This window comes from Tripterygium wilfordii, chromosome 14, assembly GCF_013401445.1.
Source record: "Tripterygium wilfordii isolate XIE 37 chromosome 14, ASM1340144v1, whole genome shotgun sequence".
Classification (NCBI taxonomy): domain Eukaryota; kingdom Viridiplantae; phylum Streptophyta; class Magnoliopsida; order Celastrales; family Celastraceae; genus Tripterygium; species Tripterygium wilfordii.
In genome coordinates this window covers 11,252,770-11,264,303 of record NC_052245.1, presented here as the reverse complement: position 1 = coordinate 11,264,303, position 11,534 = coordinate 11,252,770, and the positions used below count along the sequence as shown (strand labels likewise).

Sequence of the window (11,534 nt, the reverse complement as noted above, 5' to 3'; positions counted from 1 at the left end):
CAAATATTATTTCATACACTCTGTGGGCGGTAGCACACTTTAATATGGACAAATTCTATCCTATTTTAAATTTAAGTTGCGCTAAATTAACGGCTTTTGTGTATTGAATTGGGCTTTTCTTCACAATTTTTGTTGGAGAAAATATTTAGTGATTTGTCATGTCCTGATGCGTTGTAGTAGAACCAATAGAATTACGATAATTCATAGATATGAGGCCAAATCATGGGTGGTTGGTATGAACTATAAATCAAATTTGAAATTATTTTTAACTACTCATGAATTGATACCAACAACTTATAAAATATTACTATACTATTGGTTATAGTACGTCACATCTGCGCGTGACATGGCTTACCAAAAAAATGATAAGATCTCAGTGATAATCATCCCAAAAATATTTCAACAAAATGAGTGTCACACACTACTCAGATGTTTTTGGAATGATTATCACCAGAATCTCTAACATTATTGGGCTTACGAAGATTAGTGGATATTTTCTCATTTTTGTTGATGCTAAATTCCGTGTTTCGCTCAGAACCATCCATCCATGATTGATTGTTAGGTATGAAATTTCAGTATAATGTCTTGATCCAATGTCTAACTAGGTATCATATATATATAGAGAGAGGATCTCCTTGATTTCTCTTGTTTTCACCATGCGCGACAAGCCTTTTTTACTTTCCTTACCATTTTCCGATGTACTTTACTGCTTTACAAGACAAATGAAAGTGGTAATGAAGATACGTATCCTTTATTTAGCAATAGCAGAAATTTATTCTTGAAGACTTTTATCATCCTAAAGTATGGCTATCTTGGAGAAAACACCAAGCAAACACCGATTTGATGTATCCGAAGAAAACAATTCAGCGATCACACGAACACCAAAGAAAGCTGCAGCACGAACAAACAGAAGTAGGGAAGAAGAATAACACAGAATTTACCTGGTTCAAACTCGATATGAGATCCTACGTCCAGCAATGATAATATTTCCAGAACACTACCATCTTATGAATAGTTTACAAGATGGTTACAAAAGATTGCTCACTCTATTTCTCGGTAGGGGCGAAGCCATGACATATTAGGAGGGGCGTCGTCGGGGTGGACACTAGATTTCATGTTAGGGTGGAGAATTTTTTTTTGAAATTATCTATTAATTATACCTTCGAAAGTATGAAAAATAACAATTAAAATTAAAAGTTTATAAAATATGATAAGTAATAATTGTCACATGTATTCTTGTTTCAACCATTTAAGCATAATTTTTACAAAAGGAGGGTCTAAATTGAAAATTTAGGGGGGTCTTTTTTACAATTACCATGTACTTAACACTAATTAAAAATTTTTAAGGGGAGTCAGCTGCACCCTCACATATACATAGCTTCACCCCTATTTCCCGGCCTCTTTTTCAATCTCTCGCAAAAGTTTGCTGCAACTATGATTTTCTTTCTATTTATTTCAAGCCCTAATCAATTGCAAACTTTCGTCAATGATGTTTTTGCTCGAGCACACACTCTCGAGTCTTGGAAGCCTTGTGATGGATGGTGTTTGGATTTGGACGTGGGAAAACGAACATTATCTTACAACAATAGTCAAGTTTGGGCAAGAGAGTCATTGGTATTTCCAAACATATATTTTATTTGGAAGACCTAATTAGTTTTTCTAATTTGACGAGTCAAATTTGTCTACCAACCAGAAAAATTCACCGCCAAACCAACTTCACCGTTCAAGGAAACCATCTCATTTAGTTGCCAATAATCATCCATCATAAGCTCAATGATTGCAATGAATCATTGTAAATCATTCCTCATTATAAGTCAAAATATATGATGTTAGATTGTGTTGTGCAGACTTGGGGTCCAATAAGATCCGGATATAAGTAAGAGAAAGCATCATAAATCCCTCAACAATCTAGACAGAAGATCTCAGAAACTAGGTACACAATCACAGCTAAAATATCAAAAGAATCTTGCACAAATACTAAGCATGTATACTTTCTCAATTTCTCTTTGTATTAAACATATATAACCAGAACTTTATGTAACATTAACTTATTCTCTCCATTTACACAAGTAAACAGTAACCATTGCGAGGCAGTTTTGGTTTGAATATCATGAGAAAACAAGACATGTCGATGATAGAACATCTGGGACATTTTCACTGCCAAATTGTAGTAAAAGAAAGAGGAACATCTCTTGGAATTTCTTCTATTTTTCTCTGTTGGATGAAATTTCCCAAAGAAGAGAGAAAGCTATGGTTGAGAGGAGACTGGCCCAAACGCCTTTTTCGAGAAGACGAGAACCCAAGCCGAATGATTTTCTCTTCTGGATGTGGCTGGCATGGATTCTAGTGGTAGAGTTACAGTGGTGCAACCTATAGGTCACATGTTCAATTTCTATAAGCATTCTCTCCACATATTATGGAGGTAAGATAGGCATACATCATGTCTGTCCCCGACTCTGCTCACTGCGGAAGCTTTACACTGAAGTTGTTTACTTTTTACCTAGATGTGGCTGACAGTCCATTGTGGCCTTGTGGGGCTTACTCATACTCCACATCCAAGGCCTCTGGCTTCTGATCCTTTCATGATTCTCAATCTCTTGCAAGAAGATGTGAACATTCTACAACAAAAACAAAGTAAAAGACTTGATAAGTACAGGTCAATAGACAAACGATTAATCATTCTATAGTGGGGAGAGAGGATTAAAGAACCTACCCCCAAGGAACATCCCCAACAAGCATCCAGTCACCATCTTTGTCTTCATAAGTTGGAGCATATTCTGATCCCTTGTAGCCTTCCCTCTCCGAGTAGTCACCAATGGTGAGCTTGAACATGTTCTCTAAGGCCTTTAGAAGCTCTGGGTACCCCTCGTAAAGCTTCAAATCAATCTTTCTAAGATATGGAGCTCCATCCACACTAACTTTCACATAAATCCCAGATGCCTCATCCTCCTTCTTTGCTTGGAGGCTGTTCTTCCTATATGACCTGATTGGCGGCCACCCCACTATTTGCGTTCTGCACATAGTAGTCAACAAATTAGTCTTTTGCCTTTTTTTTATCGACATTTAAACACAAATTCCAGGTAAAAGATTCAGCGCAAACAAGAACATCAATATCATCGACTTACTTAGCAGGAGAGGCGATCTCTGAGTCATTACGTCGAACACCAGTTGTGCCTTTTTGCTCACACCCCTCTGGCAACACCCGCTTGTTGGTTTTCGCATTAGAAGGTACTTCTTCCTCGCTCTGTTCGGTCCCCGGCAACCCCAATCGAAGTTCAGTCGCCTTGAGATTCAAATAATTCTCAAACACCACCCCACCACCTTCCATTTCTCCAAGAACAATCTTTGATCACACAAACACGTACACACACACAAAAAAAAAAAAAACCCTTCCTGCTTCCTTCCTTCCTCGAGCTTCAATAAATATTTCACAAATAAATCTCCGAACACTTGAGAGATGTGAAGGAGTTTTATAGATATGAAGAAAATGAGGGGGCGGGGGAATTAAGAGAGTCGTGAAGAGAGAGAAGGTATTTTTGGGGTTACCATTAATTCTGTGAATGCATGAATTATGTACTGAACAAGGTCAGCTTGTCGGTAGCAGGGGCGGCAAGATGCGTTTTGGGAAAGGCATGCCCATGTGAGTTGGGCTCCACACGGTTGTTCGTTCTTCAGACACGGCTGGGCCCATATACGGTATTTGAGGACTACGTAATTTATTTAAAATTGTAAAATTTACGTTTCAAATTCAATTCAATAATTTGAGAAATCTCACGTCACATTATATTTTTGTTTCTCAATTTTAAAACTTATCATAAATTTTTTTCCATCATTAAATACGAATTGTAGATTTTCGAGGAATTGTGAAGCCTCCAACGACCTACAACTTCAACAAAAAAAAAATTCAATGGAACTCCCATCAACAAAATGTATCGAATAACAAAAATGATAAAGATCACAGTAATAACTATCCCAGAATCATCCCAACTGTGTGTGGCATGCATTCATTGAATGTGATTTTCAGTAGACCCCTTGCTATGATGTCACCACACCCAATAAATGCATGCCACACACTTCTGGGATGATTATTACTAGGATCCCTAGTATTGTTGATCGAATAATGCTTGAAACCCCCAATTAATTTGAAGTGTTGAATGTTAAGTGGACCCTACATGTGTGTTTGTAATCAATGACTATTTTAATGGCACATAGATTTGAGAGTAAAATGAATGTCTTATTCTGAGTGGCTAGGCATGGTGTTGGCTGGTCTGTTTGACTGGTGAATTATCCGTCGGATATTGGCTCCTTGATCTTGAGGGACCAACCTCGGATTGTGTAGTTCTTGCTGTTTAATGAAAATTTTCTTCTAAAAAAAATGGTTATGAAGAAAAGAAATGTTATGTGAATTGTTACATAGGGTTCAAAACAACTCAGATTTATTATGTCAATTTCCCTATAAAATTGATTTTTTTTCCAAGGAAACAAAGATAGATTGGATTCAAAATCTTGCATATTTATCATTCTTTAAAAAAAATTGAATAACGAAGTGATAAATTGGACATATGGTGGTAGCTAGGACAGCATGACTTGCATTCTTTTAACCACTAGGCCAACTTAAAATGATGAAGATCTCATTGATAATCATCTCAAAAATATCCCAATAGTGTGTGATAGTCATTTATTGGATGTGATTTTCAATGAACTCTTTGCTATGATATCATCACATCCAATGAATAAATGTCACACACTGCCGGAATCATTATCACTGGATCCCTAGCATTGTTGACAATTTAATTGCTTCATTAATTTAAAAGACATTATCAAGCTCCAACATGAGTACCAAAGTGTTATTTGAATATATATTGCATCCGATGTTATGGGACGTTCCAATATTCCTATCGGAAGTACTACATGTCCATAATTTATGCATCCATAATGTGTCCATAACTAGGTGACAAGGGAAAAAGTGCGGGAACCATTTAGAGTTAGCATGCCACCTAGATTATATACAATTATCGACACATATCATTTTGGTATTCCTATATATACCATTTGTATGTCCACACAAATAGGCAATAGCATAGGATACTCTCCATTTATATAACACAATGTATCACCATCAAATTGTCAATGATGTTCTCATAGACTCATGTAACCGACCCAAATTTTTGAGATAAAAGCTCGGTGTATCACCATCAACATCAAGGTCCTGCATGCATCCGTGTGCATTAAAAAGTTTAATTTTGTTATTACATTATTATTATTATTTATTATTAAAGTGAGAGAGAATATTCAAAGTTGAAGTTTTGAGGAGATGAGGTTGGACTAGTATTTTGTTTTTGCTCTCAATAAATAGAGCAGATGAGTGATAGCAACATCGATTAAACCCACAGAGTTGGCTACATTATTTATGTGGTGCTGTGCATGCATGGCCATGAGAATGAAAGACCAATCAAAAGCTAGCTGTTCACGCATGCCTAAGCTTCACTGGTTCCTCCAAGACACAAGCTGTACAAATCTACAATGCCCAACAAATGAATCAGAATTAAGTCATTTTCTATCGCTTTAATACAATTTGATCCTATCTAGATCGATTCACTCACGTCTTTGTCCAGGTTGGACATTGTGTTTTATATATATATCTATACACACACCCATATATATATGTTATATCCCAGCATACCAATCAGTTGAAAATATATGGCTTGGTTGGCATCGGCAGTTCCACACTTGTGGTGCACAAGAATTCTCAATTTATGTGATTCATTTTGTTTAGATTTTAGTTAGTATCTCTCTCTCTCTCTCTCTCTCTCTCTATATATATATATATATATATAGACACATCAAGCATTTAAATGCATGGTTTTGTTGCCAGTCAATATCTTAATACACAACGAAAATGCCAAAACTGCATTAATTAGTGGCTTTTTGACTGGATTTTGAGAAAGCAATTTGTGTTTGTTATTGTATGATGATTCTAATCAATATCTTAAAAGCTTTGATGGGGATGACGACCCAAATTGGATAGACAGATCCAAATCTGGTGCAAGCTAGGGTTTCCTACATTAAATAGCTTCTCTTTTTTTTCATTCTATGGAAGCTCTGCTTGTTCGATTCTCATTGTGAACCAACACGGAAATTGCGTATTTAACAAAATTGACCTTAATTTTCTTTCACAAAAACTGTATAATTAAATATATTTATATATATACACACACGCGAATACAAACACTGCCACGTACGCTTGATCGAATTGGCCAACAAGGTTTCGATCCCTTGGACTTTGGCCTTTTAAGAAAGTCGGTGTTTATAACTTTTTTTAGGCCACCTAATCTTATACTTTTTGTCTAGCAAAGATACTACTAATCAACGATACCAAAATAACGTTGATCAATCGATGTAATATATCTGTGTGTGTGTGTGTGTATATATATATATTCCGACATTATGCACAAGCGTGGTTCAGTGCTAGGGTTAATGTGTCCAAGAATGACACATACAGCTAATTAAAGTGAAGTCCTAAAGATCAAGAGAGAGGGAGAGGGAGGGGGAGAAAGAATTTCTTGCTTGTAAGAGTGCATATCAAAGTAGACAAAATGACAAACACACCTTTTGCTGAGTACATTGTGGTCCAAAACAGTCCAACGCATTACACATATATACATATATAAAGGAAGCACACCCAACTTTTTCAATGCATTAAAATCCGTGGGCAACTCTTATTCATGATAGGTTGGACTACTCTTTGCACAAATTATTAGGGTCCACCAGGTTTGGCTGCCTTGTGCGCAGCCTCCACCACCAGCTACGATATTATCTTATTCAATCATGCATATATATATATATATATATGGAGCAAACCCTAGTGTGTGTTTGTTTTTGGTTTAAACATGATGAGCCCCTAGTTATTTGTTTTTAGCATGCTGTTGCACCAGCACCACACAAGGTGTATGCATTGATGATGTTAGCTCCGGTGCATGCTAATCAATAAGTGACACCTTGGCCTTTCTTATTTTTCTCCACAAAAGGCTTCTACTAAGAACTCAATTTGGAATAATTTGTAAATATTGTTTAACAGACATCCACACTCCCATACATCCAATAATATTGGCTTCCTTTGGTTGTCTAGTTCCCGTAAATACATCAAATTCACACGACTTTATTCCTCCTTAGCCCAGCTACTACAGGCCGAAACCCAACTCACTGAGTAAATCCATCTACTATGGGTCAAAACCTAACTCACTAGGCCAAAAAAAGACATTGTTAGTTATAAGGGGTGGACTTGGCTTATTAACCCATTGGTTGGGATGTGATACTTTTTAACTAATAACACTCCTTTGCACTTGTGAGTTGTGTAATGTCAATCCAACAAGTGGAATAGAGGTTACATCAAATAAAACCGAATTGCTCCCATACCATAACAGAAATCCGCAACCCCCCATACATGCTAACAATAATATTTTTCGCTTTGGGTTGTTTGATTTTTATAGATACATTGGGCTCGCAAAACTTTGGTCCTTCTTAGTGCAACTACTACAGGCCGAAACCTAACTCAATAAACAAACCCAACTACTATGGGTCAAAATCCAACTCACTAGACTATAAAAAGGTCTTGTTAGTAGTAGGAGATAGGCTTCATTTATTAACTCAAGTCTTAACCGATGTGGTACTTTTTTTAACTCATAACATTGTTCACGATCTATTTCTTTGGAGCCCGGTCATTAATTACTTATTGCGTGTGATCCGACGTGATCGAACAAAATGTAAAACTTAGTTAGAAGGAAAAGAATAATTCATATATAGACGGATTTCACATTTTGATTATGAATAGTTTGTAAATATCTTATGTAAGTCTACATAAACCACATATTATAGATATTCAAACTTCAAAGGCATTTATTTTTAAAAATAAAATTCAAAGGCCAAAAAAGGTCTACGCGTCCGGTAGTGGACTGAGTTTTTGACGTAAAGACTCAAGCGTGTTTGAGGTCTGTGGGTCCCTTGTCTTGCTCACACGGGAGCCGCGGAGCGGCAATATTTGTGAGCAGCAGGAGTGAGGGAAGGCAAGGCCAGCTCTGATTGGCTGAAAATAGTTGGCTCTCTGCCAATCCATGATACGACATCTGCGAGATTTACAGGACCTTACGTGGCTTGACTGCAATGGCGATCTGCGAAACGTGCGGGACGGACCCGGCCCTATGGAAATTGCCCAGCTAGAACATCATAAGAGAGATTTGGGACCCGCTTTAAGTAATAATCACTAAGATGAAGAAAATGTTGATGCATCTTTTTGTTAGCCAGTTTCTTATTAAAGACTTAGAGTGGCCACTCATCACATCAAATTAATGTAACGATTAGTGAAAACTGTTGTGATTAAGTCGCTAAAATTTCAATTGGGGTTGAGTAGTGGATACTTACGGAATCTGAAGATCCGCAATTCATTTAAAATTATGAAGTATATAATTTGAATCAAATGGTTTGGGAGATATGACACATTACATCATATTTTTCTTTTTCAATTTTTAAAATTTGTTTGATTTTTTCTCTATCATTAGATATGAATCGTAGACTCTAAAGAATTGCAGAGCCGCTAAATCAGCCTTACAAGTAAGCTTCTTTGATAATAGGAAGTAAAAGGGTTATTTTTGAATTTCCAGAGTCCTAGTCTAACGTAAAGGTCTGTGACCACCATCTGGTCAATTATTCTGTCAAGGGTATAAACCAGAAGATACTTGAGAATTGAGATATTAAAAGGAGCAGAAAGGGAGTTTATTGCTCCTGCCCTTTACTCTAGATAATTTCTTATAATAGACTTCAACAACAATGGCTGGAGGTACATATTTATTCCGCAGCATATGTCGTATAGCTAATGTTTTCTTTCATCTTTCGGCTTGTATTGGGCCAATGGGCCTAATTCTATGTCACTGGGATGGTGTTTCAAAATGCACGCACTTGGGCTTTCATGTAATGACCCATCAAAGGTTTAATGTGGTCGGTAGGTGTGGGTTTTGTTTGGCATCATTTTAAAAAAAAAAAAAACAATATAAGATAATCACTGTTTGCTACTCTGTGTATCCTTTATGATACTGTGAATCAAATAGTATCCTTTAAAGAGCTTGATGATCCCTCTTGTCAGCCGGCCACTAAAGCAGATTCGATATGCCCTTTGGTTTAGCGGATATCGAATCTTGATGATCCTCGATCCTTTATGGTAAATATTGTGAAATCAAATAGTGTCCTTTATAGTTTAAAGAGCTTGATATTTGTGTATATGTATATGTATATGATCCTCTTGTCAGCCACTAAAGAAGATTCGATATCCCCTTTCGTTTCAGTATATTTCTGTGATCATCTCAGTCTGTAAACCTTCGTGAAACACGACGTCAAATCATATCAAAACTAAAATCTCACATCCATATGACATAACTGAGTCGAGTGATATATAAAGAAATCCCAACTCCTCTCACATTAAAGACTCGTTTTCATGGTCTAAGTAGCAACGACGACAACCCATGAATAATAAATCCGTGCAGCCCCATAATCCAAATTGAACAATATCTTTCAATGTGTTTACACTAGAAAATTCAAAAAATAAAAAAAGGCAAAAGTTTGTGTATATTTCAATATCTTTTGATGTTGATACTGATTTAACTAGAATAAACAAAAACGCGTTAAGCAAATAAATAATGAAGCAAAGTTATATATATATACATATATATATGTATATGTATATGTATATATTAGTAGACATTCCAAGGAAGAGTGCACTGGTCAGCCCCCACCATGGGTACTAATTGTCTCAGTCTCTTCCAACATTTGGAATAATATTATTACAAGGAAGATTCTCATATATTGCATCAAATAAGCAAGTGATCATAATAGTTGATAAAGTATGTTTGCTGCATAGTTAGTTACTATTTATATTTGTGTGTGGGATATGTCTCCATCTCCAACAAAGCTATCAAATTAAAGGACACAATTCGCAGATCTACTCCATTTATCTGCCTGAGCACATAACAAAAGAGTGGGGCACCAACTTAGGAATTACTATACGGTTTGAGAGATTATACTGTATTTTTTACAAAAAAAAAGATCTCTTCAACCTTCATTTTAGTTGGTAGATCTATCGAATTTTGAATCACCCTACACGCTAAAAACAAGTCATTAAAATTAAGGTAAATAGTTCAAGATAGGGACTGCAATTACTTTAGCTATAATTAGCTGTAATTACCCTCCAAATGCCTCTCAAATTATGTATTTTTGGGTGTTATTGAGTATTTTAAGTGATTTTCAATTAAAAAAATAATAGTAATCCCAAATTATAAACCATAAATCACATCCTACACTAAACCCTAAACACTAAATAATAACTCCTAAATCCTAATAACACAAAAAAATAAAAAAAATTATTTGGAGGAATTACAGCTAAAGTAATTATAGCCCCACTTTTTCCCAATAGTTCCTTTACGATCTCAAAAGATATAATAATCTAAACTTGAGTCATACACCAAAAACTGAACTATATAATTTAGTTTCTCCAAAGTAAAAACCTCAAGTGGTGCATGGGAGTCATTATCCTTACTAAATAAGGTCATGTTTGGCATTATTTGGCACAGGTTGAACGCTGGATATATATGCGCTCTAATTAAGGTCCATCTGTTCTGCAAGCAGCCTAATCCACGAATTTACAAAATAGGCCTCAAAAGAATTATGATATCCAGATGCATTTCCTTTTTCTATATATTTTGAATTCTCATAATTTCTGTAAATTTTCGGCTCATCCCCTCTTTGATGTGTATATATTGGTGTTGGTTGAGTCATGTTTCAAAAATCAGAAAATGAGTTTCTTGTACATTTGTATGATTTTGACTCAAGAGAGTCTCAAATAATGTGGGCGGGGGGGTATGTTGTTATAGAGTGAGTTTTATTTGGAGGTTAATTAGAGTAGGAAAAGTAATATGTGGGTAGGACTTAAGGAGTAGTAGATGAGAGGTCATTATTGGATCACGAGAGAGATTTCAGATGAGATGGGTTACTGGGTTAGGTTAGGTTAGGTTAGAAAAGAAACAAGAAACGCGCCCTGAAATGGGGTTGGGATGGACGTTGACGGGGCAAGGGGAACACAACAGCTAGGGTTGGCTACAGATGCATGCTTGGATTTCAGTGAAGATGTGACCTGTCTCTAAGTCACCTCCACCCCTAAAGGTAGGGGTGCACATTGGTCGGATCGGGTTTTCGGAGAGATCTCATCCAACCCGCATAAGTTCGGATGAGTCTTTATTCAATCCTCAACCAACCTAACTCATTTGAGATAGGATTGGGTGTAGTTCGGATTAGCCGAGTAGGGTCGGATTTGGGGTTGGGTGAGGTTTCTTATATCTTGAGTTAATTTTCCAATACCAACGTTTAACGGTTTAAGTATGAGATAAACACAATCATCTTAGAATATTGACATTAATTAATAAGATGCGAATTGGTGGGGTTGGGTCGAGACACTTGCGAATTATTCACAACCCTACCTAAAAGAAAAGGCC

At 36.3% G+C, this 11,534-nt stretch overlaps 1 protein-coding gene across 1 annotated transcript; it reads right to left on the bottom strand.

Moving 5' to 3' along the window:
• Nucleotides 1-1,978: 1,978 nt before the first annotated feature.
• On the bottom strand, nucleotides 1,979-3,540 carry LOC120014468 (auxin-responsive protein IAA4-like). The gene is made up of 3 exons (XM_038866428.1): nucleotides 3,126-3,540; nucleotides 2,714-3,013; nucleotides 1,979-2,618 (listed from the first exon to the last, which is right to left on the bottom strand). Exons 1-3 carry the CDS (start codon nucleotides 3,326-3,328, stop codon nucleotides 2,543-2,545), a joined length of 579 nt encoding a protein of 192 aa, XP_038722356.1. The 5' UTR covers nucleotides 3,329-3,540; the 3' UTR covers nucleotides 1,979-2,542.
• Between the last annotated feature and the right edge of the window lie 7,994 nt (nucleotides 3,541-11,534).